At 57.3% G+C, this 21578-nt stretch overlaps 1 protein-coding gene across 1 annotated transcript in view; it reads right to left on the reverse strand.

Moving 5' to 3' along the window:
* Positions 1-816: 816 nt before the first annotated feature.
* Positions 817-21578, reverse strand: part of VAC14 (VAC14 component of PIKFYVE complex) — a 94290-nt gene continuing 73528 nt past the window's right edge. Inside the window, exons 15-19 of the mRNA XM_016196327.2 lie at positions 10891-11065; positions 9420-9538; positions 8108-8187; positions 5936-6086; positions 817-1412 (exon numbers count right to left, since the gene is read on the reverse strand). Of these exons, the coding sequence (XP_016051813.2) occupies positions 1250-1412; positions 5936-6086; positions 8108-8187; positions 9420-9538; positions 10891-11065 (688 nt within the window). The 3' untranslated portion in view covers positions 817-1249. The remainder of the gene's footprint in view (positions 1413-5935; positions 6087-8107; positions 8188-9419; positions 9539-10890; positions 11066-21578) is intronic.

The following is a 21578-nucleotide window of genomic DNA, read 5'->3' on the forward strand; positions in this document are numbered from 1 at the left end:
GTAGCGTCCTGGTCCTCAGGCAACCTCCTTTCATGGGGTGAGGACCCTGTTGGACCAGTGGGGCAGAAGTGGGCTACGTCCCCAGGCCCTGATGGTTGGGTACACCTGTGTGGACACACACGTGTGCACGTGGGCCAGAGCCAGTGTTACAGCCCGACTCCTGGAGACTCCAGCAGCACCCCCCTCCCACTCCCGACAGACGCTGGGGCTCTGGGGAAAAGCTCCTTTTCTACCCCAGGGGCCCTGAGAGTCACTTAGGAGCTGTTAGACCAATTTGAAGCTTCCTAAAGTAGGGAGTCAAGGAACACCCAGGCCTTCAGGTACAGTGAGATGAGGTTCATTTAACTAAACCAAAGGATGGGCACCTGGGAAGCTCCCTCCCTCCTTGCACTAGTCTGGGCCTTCCTTTCCATCCTGTGATCTGCAGTTCTGCAGTGTGCCATGCCCTTTCATTCAGAAACTCCTGAGGTGAACTCATTTCATCTGTCCAATAGGGACATGTTCCATTGTCCCCTCAGCAACCAGGATGGAAAAGTCAGATTAGGTGCCCGTGTGGTTCCTGGCAGGCCAGTGCTTAGTGCTCTCCACGAAGAAGGGGCAGGTCCTAGGGGTGAGCTGGGTCCCTCAGGGCCCACACTTATCAAGTGAGTGTGTAGTAACCAGACTCTCCCAACGCAGCTAGTACTCCTTGGGGCTACCATGAGACCAGGTATCCAGGATAGGTGGCAAGGTCCTGGGGCAGCTGCAGCATAAGGCAGGGGCAGACGCCAGTGGGAAGGAGCAGGCAGTGGCAAGTTGAGGGTTTCCTGTCATTTCTTTATTGGGGCAGGGGATGCATCATTCATATGGACCTCCGTGCTGGCCCCTATGTGCACACAGGTATGTACACACACATTGCATGAGGCCAGAGCTCTGGTGGGCTAGGGAGGTCAAGCTCTTTTACAAGAGGGTATTAGAAAGAGACCTATTCCAGAGGATAGGTGGCATCTGAGGCTGTGGCCCCACCCTGGTGGGAAGCCAGCTCTATCTGAATGTTGGACAGGGCTGGGGGCCCAGGGGGCTGGGCTGAGAGAGGAGTTTAGGTAGACAGAACTGCCTCCTCCACCCCCTCCCCTCTCCCCCATCCCAGGGCTGGTGGCAGGGCCAGCCCTGCTTTGGAAGCAGGTCCTCAGGCTCTGTGGGGAAGGGGCCTGAGGATCCCAAGTGCTCCATCGGACCACTCCTTGGGTCCTTCTCCATGCCAGGCCTGTCAGAGGACAACCCTCCGGTCCAGGTGATCCCCGCGCCCACTCCGCTGGTGCCTCACTTCCAGGTGTTTCTTCTGAACCTTCTCAAAGTGCTGCAGCAGCTCTGCATAGTCGATGCTGGGGGAGTCTGTTTTCTGTGACTTGGGGGCTGCCTTCAGACTATCTCTGGGGAGAGGGAGCAGAAGGGCTCAGTGTCAATGGCTTGGCACACGTGGGGGCTGCTGGAAGGGGGCAGCACCAGATGCAGGAGGGCAGGGCCACAGGCTGGTGGAACTCAACCTCGGGGAGTCTGTCTGCCTCAGGCACAGAAATCCTTCCCCAACAGCCCCGAAGAGTTGAGGAGCCCCATGAACATCCCCATCCCCGTAGTTGGTGAGACCAGTCAACACTGCTGCTTGGATATGGCCTCCAGCCTGTGGGCTGGCAACAGGGCCCACAGCAGGCGCCCAGAGCAGGCATCGCATTGGGAAGCATTTCCTGTTTACGAGTGGCTCCCTTTGGGGTGAAAGCCAGGGCTAGCAGCCAGCCAGGAAGCCAGCTGGGGCCTGGAACAGGGTCCAGGGATGAGGGGGGAGGAGGCCTGCCCCTTTCTCTGGAGCAGGGCTAGGGCTAGGGCCAACAGGGATGGCTGAAGGGTCTCTACTGGCCCCTCAACTTGGCAGGACATCTGTTTTTGAGTGCTGGGGCCCACAAGCCTGCAGGCACTCCCTGTCCCCAGGGAAGGAAAGCTGGTCTCATCAATGGGCATGCTGATGGCTCCTACAGCTCCTGTTGCTCAGTACAGCAGCACAGGTTGTACACTGCACACTTACAACGAGCCTGGTGTTCCCTACAGTTGTGCAAGGTAGTCACCCTGCTGCCCTCTTCAAACCCAGTTTAGCTTGCCCTTGGGCCCGTCCCACTCCTAACCATCCCTTCAGCAGAGTCTCATGATAGACTGCTCCTCCTTCACATAACCTCACTGTTCTGGAGAAGCAGATCTGTGCGAGCTGGCAAGTATCTTCCTCTGGCTCCTGAGGGCTGGCGGCCCTTGGAGCTCGAGGTAAGGGGTCTCATGAAGGCTCTGGGCTGTTCATGAGAATCTCTGTGTCCTGAGTTCATTAACAGACCCTAATATGGGGGTGGAGGGGGTCCAGGCAGCAGCTGAGCACAGAAGCTGGACAGATCTGGTCCAACAGTAACATGATCATTTCCTAGCCATTTGACTTTGGATATGTGACTCAGTTTCCTCATCCATAAAGGGAGATTCCTCCAGACCTTAGCCTGGTGCCCAGCTCCCACCCAGGTGCCTGATGGGCAGCCACCGTGGCTACAACTCTGCCCTCTGAGGTGAGGCCAGCCAGGGCCTGGCAGCTTGAGGCCTGGGGCACATGAGCTGCTCCGTTCATTTGGGGGGAAACACAATGGTGCTTCACCCAAATGGATCCCTCAGCAGTGAGTTTGGCTCCTGGTAAGGTACAGGCGACCAATGGTCTGAGCCTGACAGGCATTGCTGACCATCTACCAGGATGCTGGGCCAGGACCAGGGGCAGTGTGAACCCTTCCCATGGTCAGGATGCCATCTGGAGCCTGGAGGTGGCCCCCTGTACCTCCCCTCAGCCTGTTCCCTCCCTGCCTTCCTGTTGAAGATGCATTCCCTGCAAACACCCTGGCTGGTTGCTAGGGCTGCTGCTTTCCTGGGCCTCAGGCCTTGCTTCCTGAGCTGGGGCTCAGGCAACATTAGTTCAACAAAGATCAACAAAGTGGGGACACTCTAAGGGGGGCCAGACTACAGATAGCATTCTGGACTGTGGTGGCTCCTCTCAACTCCCCTGGGAACAGAGCAGGGACTTCCCTGTCACTAACTCTGTCCCAAGAGAGAAACCTGGGCTTCTGAGAAGGCAGAGACACACGCTGGAGCTCAGACCTCTAACTTCAGGGGGTGGCCGGATGCTGGGCTGGGGTACAACCCAGGCCTGTAAACATGAGGCCACAAAGATGACACTGGAGTATGTTGTTTGATGTGGGCGTCCATGGGTCTGTATGCTGCTCCCTCAACACTCCTGGCAAACCAAGCATTAGGTCCTGAGGAGGTGAGATGAGGGGTTTCCATGGAGATGCCAGCAATGAATGGCAAACCCAGGGTGATGTGCCAAGATGTGGCCAGGGTAGGGGTAGGGGTTGGGAGGAGTGGGCCCACCTTGTTCTCTGGACCCTTGTGGTAGCAAGTAGTCTTGTTCCCAGTGACTCAGTCTCCCTGCGGGTAGACCCTTCCTGGACTGAGGTCTTGGGAGCAGGGAGGGGTATGTGGGAGGTGGTTTCTTCAGAGCATGGAGGCCAGGGCTCCTCTCTCTGCTGTCATAGTGGGCACAGCCACTGCTCGGGCCTGCACGTTCTCTGCATGTTTACAACCCTCAGTCAGAGAGTGCGTGGAGATCACCCGCCAGCAGCACAGAGCTGGGATTCCAGAACCCAGAGCTGGCCCTCCTGCCACCCCACCCACACACCTGCCACCAGGCGTCATCAGCTTTTCCTTCAGAGGGCCGCTCCAGCCTCACTGAGGAGATGGTCTTTGGGCGAGTGGCCTGGAAGCCTGATGGGGGCGAGGATCCCCTAGCCCTGCAGCGCCTTGAGCACATAGAATGCAGGAGGGGCAAGGACCACAGAAACTCCCTCAGCTGTTCACTGCGTGCAGGCCAATCAGGCAACCTGACGCTGTCCTCCAGCTGCCTGCCCCTCCCAGGGCTGAGACTGTCCTTCTGTGCCCAACCCTGCAACCTGACCCCCTCCCCCAGCTGTTCCTGAGGTCCCTTCCTCACCTTGCTAAGAACGGCTGGGGACCCAGAGCCCTGAAGACTGGGCAGAGCTTCAAGCAACCATTTAGTCCAAATGCTCATTTTCTGATGAAGAAACCCAGAGAGTGGGGGGGGCTTGCCTGAGGTCAGAGCTCAGACCGGATCCTCATCCAGGCCTGTGAACTGTCCCCTGACCTGCAGGATCCGCTACCCAGAGGCCTCCATCCCTGTCCCGAGACTTCCCTGCCTGACTGCAGGAGATGCGGAAGGAATGCTCACTTCCTAGCTTCCCTCTGCAGACTTGCTCTACCCCAGCTCGGGGCAAGCAGGGAGGGTCCGTCTGTTCTGATAAGGAGATGTAGTGGGCAGAGCTCGGGGAAGGGAATGGCCTGGCCCAGAGGCCTCCCCCAGGAAGGCAGGCTGGTTCCTGAAAGTGGGGGGGAGACCAGAGTTCACAGGGTGGCAGCCTGCCTCCCTTCTTTCCCCCCCCCTCCTGCTGCACCTTCCTTCCTAAGTGCCTGGCAGGGCCACCCTAACACCTATCAGGGATTGGAAAGGCCAGTGTGGAGGTGAGGGCAGTGAAGTGCAGTGTGGCTTCAGGGCCTCTCCCCTCAAATGCAAACCGAACTCCTCAGCTGCTCCCTGCTCCCTTGGGGATTACCTGGTGGCACCATGAGCAGCTGGGATAGTGCCTAGCACTGCCACCCTGGAGAGCTGCTGTTGGGGGAGAGGGTCAGGATGGGCAGGAGCTGGGTCTTGCTGAGGGTTCAAACCCCTCCAGGTGGCCTGGGCGAGACAACCAGTCAGGTGCCCACACCCAGCCTGTGGAGAGGCCAAGTCAGGTGGGGGGGTGGTGGGAGCCTGAGCCCAATGGTATGGAGGGCACAGGGGCTCGGATCAGGGGCCGAGTGCTGGGCAGGACCAGATCAAGGCTGCCTGTGTCCATCCCAATGGCAAAGGCCCGAGGCCCTCCCAGAAGCGAGATGCCAGGCCTGCTGAGTGGTCTAAACAGCCTGGGAGGGAATTCTAGACACACAGGGCATCTGATGCAAGCTGGGCGCGCTCCATTCAGCGTAAATCTCAGTGGTTCTGCTTGTTTCCATGGTGACCTGACAAGTGAAATTTTCCATCTCGGATGCCAAATGCCTGTGGATGAGGCGAAGCCTCCAAGGGTTACCAAATATAGACAAGGCCCAACAAGCTCTGGGGGCCGAGCCAGCAGTGGGTTCGGGAGGGAGCCTGGACCCCCCCAAGGGGTTGCAGCCTTCCTGCCAGAGCTGCCCATGCTGGGCCTCTTGGTAGAGGTGTGTCTAGTACCTGTTCTTCCTGTGGGCAGGACCTGGGCAGTGCAGTCATCGGTGTACCCTACCTCCCACCCACGCACCCAGGAGGGGCTGAAAAGATCCCAGCAATGCCAGGGTCTTCAGTGGCCCAGGTCTGAGCCTCTGCCATAGATGGAGGGGAGGACTGTCTGAGGCCTGGGACTAGGCCCTATCTAGTTGTCTGTCCCATCTGCCACCCGGGACTACTCTCTGAGCAGGGGCATGAACTCTTCCTCCTCCTGGAGTTTTTTCCAGGGACCTCTGTCTGGGTAACTACAACACACCCTCTGATTTTTTAAATGAACTTAACCCTGGTTCTTAGAAAAGGTATTACTACTACCTACCACCTACTCCCAGAATCCCCCCAGCCTGGTGTTCTGGTATGGAAACGAGAAGCCCACGGGCAAGTGGCTGTATGTGGGGTAGATAGGGTCTGCAGTGACAGAGGGGTGTGAGGCCCAGGCAAGGGAAACCTGTGGCAGCCCCCTTAGTCACTGCTTCCTCACCAGGTTCCTCTGGCCCTGCCCTTGATCGGTGGCAGAACTCTGGCCCCATGGAGGCGGAGGGTGGCAGGCCCCAGCCCGGAACTCACTCAGTCTGCAGCAGCTCGGGGTTGGGCACGCACTGGAGCCGGTGGGAGAGCAGCTGGAAGGCGCTGCTCTGGGGCAGCAGCATGAGCAGGCCATAGAGGGCCTTGATCAGGTACGGGTTGTTCTTCACATCCAGCAGCTGCAGGCGCAGATCTGAGGGCAGAGGTGAGGGGTCAGGGACCTGGCACTGCCCTACACTACACCTTAGCGTGGCCAGGAGAGGGCCAGCCAGGTGGCTGTGGCATAGAATAAGGGAGGAGCTCCTCAATAGCCAGGAACTCCTGCCCTGTCCAGTAGTGCTTAGCTATCTCCATGATCTTATCATTCTTCCTACCAGTCCACCTGCGTGTCTGTCTGATCTTCTCAACAGTCACCTCGGCCTGGTGATGCCCAACCTGCTGCTGGGCCTGGCCCCCTGCCCCACGATCACTGCCTCCCTGGTAACAAGGGGGCTTGGGGCCTTACAGTAGCAGATTCCCCTGTCTGCTCCGTATGTGCCAGCACGAGAGCTATAAATAGGGAAAGCTGGAGAGACTGGATTAGAACAGCTTTGAGGGCAGGATGGAAAACACTTTTGTGTGTGGCTTAAACACACACCAAGCCCAAGAGTGCCTGGTAGGGGCTTTGGAATCCATCTCAGATACCAGCCCTGCTGCCACCCCACCAGATGAAAGGAGACACACCCCTGGCCCTGCCCAGTAGCCTTTCCAACGACACAGACCCAGCCTTCTCGCCTCTCCAGGAAAGTCACTGGCTTCTAGCTTCTCATGTCTCTAGGGCCAGCCAGGGAACCCTTTGTGGAGGGTGACACACTCCTGGAGAGGCCACGTCACCCAGCAGCAGCCTTGCAGGGTCTCGGCTGACACTGGGACAGCTAGAAGCCAGGCCTTGGGGCTAAGAAGCAGGGGGCTCCTGCAGCCCCTCCCCTTGCCCTAGGTGGCAGGAGCCACCAGTGGAGACCTGAACAGTTGTCCCTGAGCCTTGCAACTCCAGCAGGAGTGTGGGCCAAGTCCAACTCTCCCCTCTGAGCCTTGGGGGAAGCTGGGGCTTTGGGACCAAGCCAGCTAACAGTGGGGTTGAGGCTGACTAGGGTTGGAATGGGTGCTGGGCAGGACCAGGGTGCATCAGCTGTGGTTGCCCCAACAAAGCCCTGGGACTGCAAAAGATACTATGGCTTTTCTAGGGTCAGGATGGACCTGACTACAGGGGAGCACACGCCTGGCTGCGCTGGGAGGCCCTCAATGAGATGTCAGGTTGGGACCACTTGGGACAGGCTTAGGTGCACTCCACTGGGAGCAGGGTCTCCCTCCACTCTTGTGGCTCCCAGGCATCTAGCAGCGTGGTGCCTGGCTATTTGGTGAAGCTGCCTTCTGTTTGGACAGAGTAAGGGGTGGTACTCTCAGCACCTGGGTCTGCCTTTCCGCTCCAGGGTTAGCAGCAGTCAGGGGTCAGGGGCCTGGCACTGCCCTACACTACACCTGACAGGTCAGAGGTGCTGCCAGAGAGCAGGAGGCCTGGGTGGCTGGCTTCCCTACTGCACTGAAAGCACACGAGTTTCATTCAGTCACCAAGTTTGAGATGCCAAGAGCTATGCTCGCCGCAGCCAGCTGCCACTTTTGCACATTCAGCCTGGGTGTTACGATCAGGCAGCTCCCACCCATCAGCTCCCAGCAAATGCCAACTCTGCTTTGCAGAGAGATAACTGTGTGGTTCCTGGGTGCACAGGAGCACGTGCAGGTGGGCCCAGGGTCCCCACAGCTTCCAAGAGCCAGGACAGAGGTGGCATGTTTGGAGGAAGGGGCCGGGGACAGCTCTGGGACAGCTGCCCACCTGTCCCGACAGCATTGCTCCAGTTCTCCCCGGCAGGGATGATATTAACCTTCAGGTGGGTTTTGCTGTCAGCGCTGGTGTGTTCGTAAGACCCACCTTGAGGCACATGGGCAGGACCCATGTTCTGATGCCACGTGTTGCAGCCCTGCTCCATTTGGTCTCCTCAACCCTGACTGTCCTCCCCAGTTTTACATTCTTGACATTCCAGAGTATCCCTGGGGTGACTGCCCTCTTCCCCTCCCCCCTTCCCTCCCTCCTCTCTGAGTGTGGCTTCATCCCTGCCTCACTCCAGGCCGGCCAGAGGCCAGTGGCCAGAGGCCAGAGGCTAGAGACAGGGCCCTTACATGTGAAGATGGGGCACTCGATCAGCTGCACCAGCTTGTCCACTTCCGTGAGGAAATCCACAGTGACCTCCAGGTCCCCGCTGGGTGGGCAGTCAAGGAAAGTCTGCCCACTGGGCCAAAACAGCCTCTGTCTCTGTGAGGGGCCTCAGATGTGATGGGGGCAACTGGAGAGCTGAGACCCAGGGACTTGACCTAGTGGCTCAGAGCAACCCTCCTCCCTCTGGGTCGGGCTTCCAAGGCATAAACCTGCTTCTGCTTAAGCTGGATTCTGCATACAAAGGCCATTAGTCTGTTCTCCTCTTTGCCTTTGTGTCCCTCTAAATGAAAAGTGGCACAGCTATCCCCCCTGCCTGGGCACTCGGGTTCTGCTCGGGCAGCTCTCTCCCCTGCAATTCTGGGCTCTGAAAGACTCTTATCATGGCCCTTCAGCCTGTGGGGGAGGGCTGGGCAGGAAAGGCCCCTGCTCCTCCCTGAGTGGATGCCCGTCAGCCCGGCCAAGGTCAGGACTGCGGCACATGTGTGGCCTGTGGTCCCTGGGTTGCACCAATGACCAAGAGAAGAAAATCTAGGTTGTGGAAGAAGAACAGGCATCCTGAAGGAGCCAGGTAAGGCTGCATCTGACCCTCAAAGGAGATGCTTTAGGGCTCCTCTTTCCTTACCCTCCAACTCTAGGCCCATCAGGGAAGGAGACCAATTTTGCATCCTAAGGAGCTCCAATCCAGGGTCACATACCAGGCATTCCCAGATTTTGTTTTAAACAAAATCTGACCACGGATGCCTTTTGCTGAGCTGGGCTGGGGGGGTCTTCCCTCTTCCTAAGAACTCTTGTCCAGCCCGCTTCTCCCCACTGTGTCATTTACTGAGCCTGCTGCTCTGGCTCTGTGGCCCCTGAAGGTCCCTGAGCTCTTCACCAGCATCACCACTGACACTCAGCTGAAGCCTGCAGGCCTTACCTCCGCCTACCTGCTGCAGTCCAGCCACCTCCTTCCTGGCTCCCAAGCCTTCTCTCCCGCCCGCCCCAGCATAGGCCCAGCCCATCTACAGCAAGCAGAGTGCACCTACTGCTCAGCCCTGATCACCAACTTATGAGGTTTCCCCAGGGCCAGCTCCCCTCCATGGGGCCCCAGATGACCCTGTTTGCTGCCCAAAGCAAATACATTCCTCAGGGCACCCACTGGGTCCTGATGCCACAGGCCTGGGGGCAGGCGTAGGCATGGGCAGGAGTGAGCAGGAGTATGGCCCAGCCCCGGGCGGGAAGGGAGCACCTGTCCTTTAGCAGCTGGACAGGAAGAACAGTGAAAGCAAAGGATACAACTTTTGGATGAGGTCGTAGGCGTGCTGGTAGTTCTGGGTGAGGAAGCAGAGGGACACCGTGGTGACGGGGTTGTGGCACCAGGAGCGGTACAGGCAGCAGAACAGGTCCTGGCTCTCCTGGGGGAGAGGTGTGAGTAGTGAATAGAGGCCGCCTCCTCCCCACCAGGGTCCATGTGGGGCCTGAGAGGGAAGGGACCTTTTGGACAGCCAGGAGCCAGCTCAGCACCCCCGCTGTTTGGCAGCCCAGCTGGGAACGTGCTGTCACAAAGGAAACGCTGACAGCTCCTCCTCAGACCCTGTCATTACTCCTGGCCCCACAGAGCCACGTGGTAGCAGGGACAGGGCCTGGTGGGGAGTGAGCCTGTTCTTTGTGCTGGCATTTCTGCTCTTGGCAAATAACAGCATTTGTCCTCTCTGGGACCCTGCGGTCCTGCAGCCTGTGGGTGGGGAGGATGTCCCCTGAAGCACCCGCCTCCCGTCCTCATGCGCCACATACCCTCCCTCCTCGGGGGCCCACCTTGCACTCGGAAACCAGTCCAGGAGTTGAACCCACATTAGGGGGAGCCCCTGCCCTGAGGAACATTCTTAAGGCCTCTGCGAATGTCTGAAAGGAACCACAGGAAGGAGGCAGGGGTGTGGCCTGGATCATTCTGAGCCTCTTGGCCCCAGATGCCCTCAGACCAGGCTTGGATGGCCTGAGGCTCCGAGAAGGGCTGAGCTGGGAAAGGGGGTGTGGAGGGTGGCCACGGCCCAGATTGGGGAACAAAACCCTTGGAGGCATCTGTAGCTCAGCCCCCATCCCCGGGTTGAACGGGACCTTGACTGTGGCCCCCAGAGCAGGATGGTAGGATGATGAGTGCCTCCCTGTCTCTGATCAGCCCCGGTGGGTCCTCACCCAAAGCCTGGGACAGGCAGCGCTGTGACACCCTGGCTTCCAAAAGGGTGCATTTCGAGACACATGTGTCTAGCTGAGGGAGAGCAGGGCCAGGGCCAAGGAGGAAGGCAAAGAGAGCAGTAACCCCTGGTCTCCGCAGGGTGACAACCCACAGGCCTGACCCTGACAGGGTGGCAGTCCTCAGAGGGCATCACCCCATTGGGTCCGGCCCAGAACTGAACTCTGTGAAAGGGGGCAGTGCCAGGGTGGGAGTGGGTGTCAATGAATAGAAAAGGCATAGCCTTGAGTGGGTTAGGGAGGGCACGTGGACCCCAGAGTAGAGCACATAGCCTTCTGTGGGCAGAGACTTCTGCCCATAACTCAGCTCCAAGGAACCAGCTGTGTCTCACTCCCACAGTGTCACTTAATGTAGCCAACCCAGGGGCATCTGTATTTTACACTGGACCAGGGAGATCTCCAATTTCATTCCGTCTCCTCCCCAAGAACCTCCTGGGGCTGAGGGGTGGGCCGGCACGGCGGAATGCCCATGCACACACAGGATGGCACTTGAGGCCAGAGCCCGTGGACACAGTACCAGTGTCTTCAGGTCCTTGAGCTGGTTTCTCAGCTGGAACAGCTCTGTGGAGGTGAGTAGGATGGTGTTGAGGGTGTGGACCATGGTCGAGGCGAACTTGAGGTCCTCCTCTCGGAGCAGGATGTCTGCCATCGAGTGGAAGATGTTCTCTGCGTTCAGCAGGAGGCAGAGCTGCCTGGAAAGCAAGCAAAGCAAAGGTTATGGAAACCTCTGGGCCTCACTTTGGAACCTCTCCCTGGTCTTTCAGCACCCTGAGGAAACCTGCTTTTTCCTGGGGCTGGTGTGGGGACTGTAGGGGAAGCTGGGCATTGTTCACAGTGGGCCTGGTTCCATGCCTCCCAAAACTGCTCACCTTGGCCCAGCAACTCCAGAGCCCCACAGACTGTCTTTATTCCCCAACTCTGTCCCAGGCCAAGGAGCACAGTTCTCAGAGAAACAGCAGGGCCTCTGGCGACCTTCCTGATCTCCCATGTACCACAGCACTCTCTGCCCCCTCCTAGCTTTACTCTTCTGGATGGACCTCATCTTCATCTGACAAATTCTCCATGTGCTGGTCACCTGTGTACGGACACCTGCAGTTCCCCACAAGGCCCCCTGGGGTCAGGAATTTGTGCAGTTCACGCTGCAGCTGCTGCCTGGAGAGGTACCTGCAGGTAGCTAGGGCTCAGAGGCACTTGTGGGATGAGCAAACCCTATAACATCCTGAGTTTTATCTTTGCTGTTCAGATGATGAAGTGCTGGCACAGGAAGGCGAAGTGACTTGACCAAGGTCATGGGATTAGTTAGGGTCACTTGTCCTTTCCACTGTCTCTTCTCTAGTGGGAGTCTTGGGGGGATAAGGATTGGGGGGATAAGGTCACTGAACTCGAGGTAAACTCAGTATTATCAGGGACTGGTTTCCTGCTTCCCTCTAAATACCAGCCATGCTTTGGGGCAAGGCTAGAGAAGATTCTTCCCTGCACCGGGCCCCAAAAAATCCCAAACCACTAAGTGCCAACGGTGGACAGGCGGGTTCCAGCCTAGGCCCAGCTGGAATCAGCAGACTTGGGCAAGAAACCACCAGAGAAATCGAAACAGGGCTATTGGGGGGATGGGGTGGGGTGGGAGGGATGTGTGGGGAGGAAGAGCAGACTCCCAGGGCTCTGCCATCGCCTGGGGGCTCCCCTGCTTGCCTGGTGCTCCTGACCAGCTGTGTGACACAATGTCTATACGTCCAACTGGAGGCAATACCTACCTGGACAATGGGGGCTACTCAGAGGGCAGCTGCCAAGACTAGTGACAACTTGTGTGGGGTGCACAGTATATGGTGAATGGGACCCCTGGTTGGGTAGCCACTGGTAACATGAGTTGGGGGACAGCCAGCTCACAGGAGAAAGCCTGGCCCATCAGCAGGGGACATACAGCACTTCCTGTCCCCTCCTGGTCCTCCCAGCCCTAGAAGAGCCCCGTCTCCAGGGCCATGGGTTAGAAATGCTCCAGAAGGGCAGGCCGGGGAGGAAGGGGAACGTTCTGACAAATGGTCACAAATGCCCGTCGCCTGCAGCTGCTGCCGTCTCCATGACAGAGGCCAACAGCTGAGTCTGCTGCCAGGCAGCGCTCTCCAGGGACCACAGGCAAGTGGGACAGCTGGGGGGGGAGTGGAGGGACAGGCAAAGGGGGTGGTGATGAGGAGAAGAGGGTACCAAGGCCGCCTGCTGTCCCTAAGAACTGGGGAACATTGACGGTGCTAGAGAAGGTCAGGGATGGCAGAGGTTTTTGGAAACGCTCCTCTCTGGCCACCAATGACACTGTGCTCTGCCCCCCCATTTTCCTGCCACCGCTCCGATGGCTCCTCCTCTAGGGCCACGGCAGCTCTTTTGCTTGCTCTTTAGTCTGTGTCTCCTGGTGGCTGCATCTGGTCCCATAATTATTTTCAAAGCTGCCTCTAGATCAGTGGCTCCCACATGTGTCTCCAACCCCCACTGAGCTCTGGGTGGGACAGCCGCTTGTCTGGTGGACGTCCCTGCGTGGCTGCCCAACAGGCATTTCAAATTTGGCAGGGCTGCAGCACAACTCTTGGGCCCCCAGCTGTCCCCATCTCAGGAAATGGCGTCACTGCCCACCCAGCTGCTCCAGCCCAAACCAGGGAGTCATCCTTGATCCCCTGGGCCCCAATGTTGGGTCCACTGCAAGCGAGGGCAGGGGGCTCTTCCCTCAGGGCACATTCTGCTCCCCTGGCCCTGTGTTAGCCACCCCTGCCCTGGGGTAAGTGTCAGCCATCTCTTGCCTGGTCAACTCCAAGGCTGGCTCCAGATTGGTCTCTGTCTCTTCTCTCACAGCCAGAATTCACCCTCCATGCACCAACTGGGGTGCTTCTGGCACTCTCCACTGCCTTCCTGCTGGGCCTAAATAAAATCCAGCTCCTCACCATGGCCCCAGAATCCCACACTTTCTGGTCGGTTCCTCGCCAACCTCAGCTCTTACACTTCCTCCTTTACTCATGACACCCTGGCCTCTGGTACCTTTTTCCCTTTCCTGCCCTCTGCCTGGCCTGGCAAACTCTGCTTAGGGACTGGCTTCTTCCAGCCATCCAGGTCTCAGCTCCAGCCAAGTCCTGGGTGAGGTCTCTATCCGATGCATTCCCTCCTCCCACCTGCCCTTCCTAAGGAAAGTCCTGTTTCTTTCCAAGCGGTTCTCATTACCCGACTCATCTGGGTGATGAACTTGTTTCCTAGGTTTCTGGCTGACTCTCCCACGAGAACTTGTCTGTGACTCTCGTGTCCCTCATACTAAGAAGGGGGCCTTGCACTCAGTAGCTGCTCAATAATTTCTGTTGAGCGTTACTGTGTGGAGGGGCCATGCTTATGCTGATCAAAGGTTTCGTGGACAGTCCTGCACGCATTCCTATGCTCAGCTCCACCCAGCACATCCCTACGCTCAGCTCCATCTAATACATCCCCTCTGCACATCCTGGGTAGGTCCCCTGTACTGTGTGCACTCTGGTCTGCAGAGTGTAGCTGCCATGAAGTCACATCTTCACCCCTGTCACCCAGGGCCTGGCTGCCCTGCCTAGGGAGACTCGGGAGACCTCTTGCCAAGTCCTCATACAACCCTGGGCATGGGGCACTATAACCCCCATGCAGAGGATCCTGCACCAGTGACACCACCGAGCAGGGGGAGCAGGAAGGGAGGATCCAGACTCAGAAGAATCAACTTCCAGAACCTGAGCCCCTCTCCTTACTGCTCTGCCTCCTGGGTGCCTATTCTGAGTGGGCACCGGGGGCTGTCCCCACCTGGTGGGGCTGGCAGATGGCTACCATGCAGGGCTGCTGCATCATCACTTCTCTATCAAGCCCTAGCCTGGCCTGAGCTGCCTGCCTGGCTCTCAAGCATAGCATCCATAATGGAACACAGCTTGTAGGCATTAAACATTTGCCCATGTTGTTAATACCCATATTAAAGTGCTACTCATGAGACAATGGCTTAGAAAATGCTTGCAGACTAGGCAGGGTGGTGGCGTGGGAGGGAATCTGGACGGGGTCTGGTAGGGCACATCCTGCACATTCACCTGAGGGCTGGAGCTGGGCGGGGGTCCACATGTGTGTGCCTCAACCTCTTACACTCAGACTGAAGTCTGGGTTCGTGCCAGGGAGGAAACAGGTTTCTTTAGTCCCTCTGTCATATACCAAGGGCGCTCACGTATATGCTTTGAAGCCCCAGGACCCAAGAGAGGGACCACCACTTTCCCTAATGGATTGAGACGCTGCTGTCTCCTTTGGGGCAGGCTCAAAAGTGAAGGCCTACGCTGGGCCAGGGAAGGCCTCTGCAGCAGTGTCTGCCTGGGAGTGGCCACACCTGCCAGGACAGTGTGAGCTTCAAACACTAATACTGGCCAAGCATCCACTGTGCCATAGATTCCGGCCCCGAACGGCCACCAGCCTCAGTGCTGGCCACAGTGGAAGGTGCTCGCCCAAGTCCACACTTGGCACCCACCCACAGTCTCTGCTTTAGGTGACATATGGGCCAGACTGGGTGGGAGGAAGAAGGAGACACCTGGCTCCAGACTGGCCAGTCATGCCTGAGGCCATATGGCCTGGACTGGGCAGAAGAAGGCCTGCCCATGACACAACAGCTGGTCCCCGCCAGGCCAACGGGAGCCTGGTGCTCTCCTTTACCCCGTCCTGGGGGTGGGAAAGGGGCCATACACTGCTTCTCCTCCAGGGACCCGGACAGGTCACCGACTTGGGCAAGGCCAAGTCTTGGCTTAGAGGACAGGACCTGCCCAGTGGCTCTGAGTTCCCACCTAGGCTGAGTGTGGACAGGAGGAGGAGCTGCTGGACATTGCTCTCCAAGGGTGCAAGGTGGGGGCTACTTCTGCCGCCAGCTGCTTATCCCCACCTGGTCAGCCCCTGCTGTCGCAGGTTTATCCTGTGGGCCCAGGCAGGGCACAAGGGACAGTTCCTCACTGAGGAAGCCTGTCTTGGAAGTGGGGTGGCAAAAGGGGGATTGTGAGCAGTTCCTTTCAGGACACAACCCAGGGGCCTGGGGAAAGGCATGAAGGTGGGGTGGGGGGTAGTAGAGGGTGGGGACAGCCCAGGGTCCCCAGCTGGAGGATCAGGCCCAGCTGCAAGAGCAGAGGCCCCACAGTGAGGTGTGGGCTCCAAAGGCCTGAGAATGGGTGCCCTTCTTGGGGAGGAAGCATTCTGGCTCCCTGCCGCGCGGGCTCTGGGGAATCTGGATTCTGCCACGTGGCTTCAGAGATGATGTAACACTTCTTTCCATGACCCCACTTCCCTGTGCCCTCTGAAAACAGGACCAGCAGAGTCAGCATGGCCAGAAACAGCCTCTCCACCATCACTGCCAGCAGACCCTCCCCAGGTCCCTGGGCCACTTCCCTGTGCTGGTCTCCTGGGTACTCCTCGGCTCCATCACCAAGTAAGGGCATGGGGACACCCTGCCTGTACTGACACTGAGCTCAGAGCTAAGGGTTGCCCTCCTATCTCCTACCCCCTTGTTCCTTGGCCCTGGCCTTTCTAAGAGACAAAAGGCGTTCTCTGACCCCTGGCAGGGATGCCTGGGTGAGCACTCCACTCAGAGGGCCCAGGAATGCCCCCCATCCCGGCGGCCCTCGGAGCCCCACTGGTGAGTCAGCCCAAGGCTCCTGGGCGGGGATGTGGAAAGGGCACCGATGGCTATAGAGAGCGGGAAAGTCATTTCCTCACAGGCTTGTTCCTTTCTTTACTGTCTCAAGCAATAATCTGACCACATTGATGGGTGGCCACCAGCACAGTGCACAGAAAAGCTGGCCTGGTGGGGAGAGACTCTGGACTCCAGCCCATCTGAGTGGAAAGAGATGCCAATGTTGAGAGACTGGTGTAAAGGCTGGGGGTCCCCATATCCCACCCCCGATCTTTCCCAGTTGCTACTATAATATAGTCCAGTCCTGCTTCAACCCTTGCCTTCCTCTCAGTGCTCACTGCCCTGTGACAGGGAATTCAGAATTAGCCTCAGATGCCAAGTCCCAGGGTGGGCAGGTGTGCCCCAGCTCTCTAATGCCCCCACCTCCTGTGTGATCAAGGGGATGAGTCCTTCCTGGCTGGTCCAGACCCCCAGGAATTGTGTTGGGTTAGTGCCCCTGAGAGGCCGGCATGTGAAAGATTTCATTCGGTGCCTGCTGCTGGGCTGGGCCCAACAAATGGCTTCCCCTGACTCAGGAAGGTCTATCTGCTACCTCCTTGAACTGCCCTAGACACTTACAGAAGGCCCCTGCTCCCATCTTACCCTCACCCAGTCCTTCATCAGGACCACCCACCCAGGCTGGTCCAGTTCCCCAGCCCTGCTGGGCCTGCGAGCTCAGCTCTTAGGTGGGTGGCGTGCACTGGGGGTGAGGATAGGTGGGAGGTTTGCTGGTCTGCCTTGCTCTCCTGCTGGCTGCTGCCTGCTCTGAATGTGACTGGCAGTCCTGGTTCATGCTTCTTCTCAGAGGCTGCAACTGGATGCTGCTTTGAGGAGAGCTCAGGCTGGGGTGGACTCCATGGCCCTATACAACCTGGCATCAGGGTTGGGCCCACCACGGGCGGGGGGGTTGGGGGGGCGGACAAGCTTTAGGCCTCTCTGGTCCAGACACCCAGGAGGGCAGGGCCAAGTCATTTCTGTTGCCCCTCCTGAGTGTTCCTGTTCAAGGTCCTCCCCTTCTCCCCTGAGCCTGGCCTCCTTCCTTCATCCATCCCCAGCTGCCTATTGCTCGTGTCCCGACCAGGCCAATACCGTGCACAGAGAGACAGGCCCTCACTTCCTCTCTCCTTTGGCCACTAGCTGGTGTCCATGTCCTCTCAGTAGTGCAAGGCCAATGGGACACAGGCTTTCCTGGGAGATGCCTGGAGTCTCACAGCTGTAACTCTGAAGGGTGGCTTAATGTCAAGTACAGAAAACACAGGGGCCCAGAGCCATTCCCACGGGAAAAGGACCCTCCTGGCCCTGCCTGACGGCTGGGGTGCTTCAGGAATTTACAAAGCAAGCAGCTTTCGGGTCAGTGTAACATTAGGATGGAGGAGGGAGGCGTGGTCTCCCATCTGAAGTTCAGAAAGCTCCAGCATTTCACTGAACCCTCCCCCGCCCCTCCTTCACTCCTCTTCCCTTCCAGCTCTCTGCTAAGTATGAAAATTGTAAATCTGTTTTATTTATTTCAATCAATCCTTGGCAGTGGGCCCCTCAGGGCAGAGGCAGCCATGGTAACCCTGCCAACTCATGCCTTAAAAATTCATTGTGTTTAATGCAGTCGATGTGTCTGATGCACTTAAAAGTTTTGGGGGGTAGGGTGGTGGGAGTGGGAGGAAGAGGCACAAGGACTTGTTTTTCTGGGTCATGCTAGGAGCTGGAGGAAAGGCGATGGAGGGCAGGGCGCGGCAGGATGGGGTGAGGCGGGGGGAGAGGAAGAAAGGGGTCTTTGGCCACTTAGCTCTCTGTCCCTCTGTTTAAGAGTGGCATGGCTGGACTGGACTCATCTGCAGATGTCCAAGGAAGGCCTCATTTAATGGGCAGGAGTGGCCAAGAAAACCAAAGGGTCTCATGGAGGCAGCAGGAGCTGAGGCCCCTAGGCCAAGCTAGCCCTTCTCTCCAGGTTTGGGGTTTGCTCTAGAGACCAAGGTGAGAATGGGGCAGAGCCAGAGAAGTGAATGCTTTCTCTACCACCCAGGGTGGTCAGATGGACCTCCGTGCCATGTGACAGGCTCCGCCTGCTCCCCAGGACGGAAGCCATCTTCTATGCATGGCCCAGCTGACCTACTTGGGCTCATTTTCCATGTGCTATTATCATCAGCCTGGCCAAGGCTGTCCCTTGTCCACTCACAGGCACCATTCCAGCTCCTTTTGGACCTTTGCCCAAGCTGTCCCGGTCTCGACCCCTCGGAGGGCCTTTCACAGCTGTTGCTAGTTCCCCACCATCTCTGTCCCTAAGCTCTGCATGGCCCTCTACCCTCCTGAGCTCCATCTCCTGACACCTGGGTGCAGTGTGTCTCCTTTCCTGACCTAGGCTCCCTAAGGCAGAGGTATGGGAAACCCCAGGGCTGGGCCCCTGTGGACAACAGGGAGACCGATGCTTGTGGAATAGAAAATTAAATGCCAGGAGAGGCAAGGTGACCGGATCACTTTAGTCGTGGAATTCAGTTTGCACCGGCACTGCACGCTCAGTGGCCTGGGGAGCCAGGCAGCTTCTGAACCACGCCTCGGGGTTTCTGCCCAGTGTCTGGTTCTGGTTGAAGCACTTGCAGAATTTGCAAGGAGGGTCTCTGAGGGGACTCAGCAGGTGTCTGATTCACAGATGAGGACCAGGTGTGTGCTCCACAAGAGGCTGTACTTTCTAGTCCACACAGAGATGTCCCAGAGCATGGCTGGATGGAGGTTAGATGGCAGGAGGCTGTGAGGACACCAGAAGACAGGCAGGGAAGACCCTGGGGACTTGGCTGAGGTGTGTTTGGCGCTGGAGGAAAAGGCAGTGTTGGGAGGACCAGGCTGGGGTGAGAAGACAACAGGGGAGGCAAACCCTCGGTAGGAAAGCCCACAGCTTCTGAGTGTGTCATCTGTTGGATGCTCAGAGCAAATGAAGACAAAAGGACGGGCCACCAAGGGAAATCCTGTCTTCATGACAATCGACTCTAAGAAATGCCAATACACACCACGCCCTGAGAGCAGCTGGGCTCTGGCCTTCTGTCACAGGGATTTCCTTCCAGCTGAATCACCATTTCCTTCCCAACAATGGTCACACATAATAGACATCTGTGAGCGCTGCTTCCCCATCAGGCAAGTCGCATACTTCAAATCCTTTTAACACAGGCCAGGTCCCCTTTTAACAGAGAATGAGTGAAGCAGGTCAGAGCCTTGCCAAGGCCTCCGTCTGGTCAGCCCGACCTGGCACCCAAGCTCTCAGCTGCTGCCTCACCATCCACCCAGCTGGCGGGCTCCAGGGCCCACCAGGCACAGGGGCTCGGATGCACTTTTTCTGGAAGGGAGATGATTTGGGGGCACCCTGGCTACAGGTATCACTGGGTCTGCGGATGGACTGGAACCCGAGTTTCTCCAGAGCCTTCTGGTGGCTCCGAGGCAGCTTATCTGCAAACCAGCTCCTTCCACCTCATCCTCTCCCTAGGGCTGCCTCTGTGGGTGGCAGGCACTGACCACACCTGGTGGGACCCAGCTGACCTGTGCTCACACTTAGCTCTGCCCTGCTGGGGTGGTGGTTTTTTTCCAAGGGCCTGGGTGGGAGGCAGAATCTGGGAACTGCGCCCACAGCTCTGCAGCCATGACCCAAATTCAGACCTAGGGTTTGGGGTCAGGAAATCTATGGGGGTGACTCTAATCAGCAGGTTCCCAGGAACCTCTGCTAGGAGGCGCAGCTCCTAAGTTTGGATCTAGGGGAAGGGGTTGATTTCAATTCCACTGCTTGTGACCTGAATCCAGGCCAATACTGCAAGGGACACAGCATCTCTGAGCCCTGCATGCCTGGGAGTCCCCTGGGTTGACCGTTAGAGAAGTGCAAACGAAACCTTTGTTCCCTTTGAACTCTGTGCTCCCACCTTCCAAGAGGGGTTTCCTCCTAAGGATGCACTCAGTTTTCCCACTGTGGTGGCCCTGCCAGTACACAAACAATGCGGAAAGCTGTTTCCTGGCCCCACACCTGCCTGCCCAGCCATGTCCCTGCCAACTCCAGCCAGGCTCACAGAGGCCTTCAGAGATAGTATGCTCATGGGACTGAAGCCAAGGACTGGTCCAAGGACCCACAGCTGGGTCATAGTGGAGTTGAGTGCCAAGACTTGCTTTGTTCAGAGGGAAAAGGAGATCAACTCTCAGGCCAGACCTGTGCCCGCCAAGGACTCCTTATTGCCACCCTCACCTTATCAGCACTGGGATTCCTCAGGAGCCCAGTGCCTGGGCTTGTTTCCCCAGCCTGGGCTTGTCTCCCCAGCCTCCACGTCCTGGGGGAGGAGGCCCAGGCTTGTGGTGCTACCTTTGGCTTATGCTGCTCCTGCTGTTCTGGCTACATTTTTTACTTCCATGGAAGAGAATTGTCTCTGATTAGGGAGCTAGAATGATCTTTAGTCTGGGGGTTTTACACAATCTTGTGAACTGAGATTGTTTTCTGTAGCTCTTTACAAGTGCCCACTTAAAGGGCACTGAGATAAACCTGAGAAAACAGAATGGGAAGAGAAAGACTAATAGCCATTGCTGGTAACAAAGAGCAAATATCAGGGCAGCCTCACTGCTGAGTCTCAGGGAAAATAGTAGAAAGATCAGAGTGAAAGGGCTGGGAGGTGGAGGGGCCACAGCAGAAGTGATGGGACAAAGACAGCGGGACGTGGCTTCTTCAGTTCTTCAAGGCCACATGAAAGGGAGTTTCTCTTATTCATACCCTCCTCCACTCCCTGCCAAGGGGCTGAAGACTTCCTCTTGTGATCAGTCATTTTTAGGGAATTTTAAGATGCGTGAAATGGGCTTTTCCACTCAATGTTCTTTTCCAGCCCAGGAAATCTTCACCAGATTAAATATATGAGAATGAGAAAGGGCCCCAGATGTGAGGTGCTCGTGGATGTCTCTCTGGGGAGTGTCCTGCAGCTGTCTGAGGGGTCTCAGTCCTGGTTACAGATGAGCCCCCACCCCTTAGCAGAGCTGGGCCAGGAAAGGGGCCTGCTGGGGAACAGCCATCCTGCCCCTGCCCCAGCATCACATGGTCACTGTCCACCCAGCAGACACTAGGCCACCACACAGAGAAATGGGTGATGGATGTGGCGGCCTTGACAAGGGACATAGACCCCTGAGCTACTCTGACGGAAGATTAGACAGCAGTGTCCAAACGTGTTCAGGATCCTGAGGGAAGAACACTCTTGTCGAATGACATGTGAGGGAGTGAAAACAAGGCAAGAACAATTCTGAGTCTAGAATCCTCTGCTGGAAAACCCACAACCACAACCAAAGCCAAATGGAGCTGTATATTTACAAACGCAAAGACAAAGTTTTGGAATTAAATACATGAAACTGAAAACAGGTTACTGTTGGGGGAGGAAGTGGTTCAGGGTCTTTTACATTTTACACTATATTCTTCTGCATCATTTCAGTTTTTATCTTATATGGTTTAAGTTTTTTCAAAACAATAAATAAGGTTTTTTAAAAATGTAGAATCCTCTCCGTTGTGAGATGATCTTGGACTCCCTCAAGGA

Source organism: Miniopterus natalensis, chromosome 18 (assembly GCF_054644295.1).
Source record: "Miniopterus natalensis isolate mMinNat1 chromosome 18, mMinNat1.hap1, whole genome shotgun sequence".
NCBI lineage: Eukaryota > Metazoa > Chordata > Mammalia > Chiroptera > Miniopteridae > Miniopterus > Miniopterus natalensis.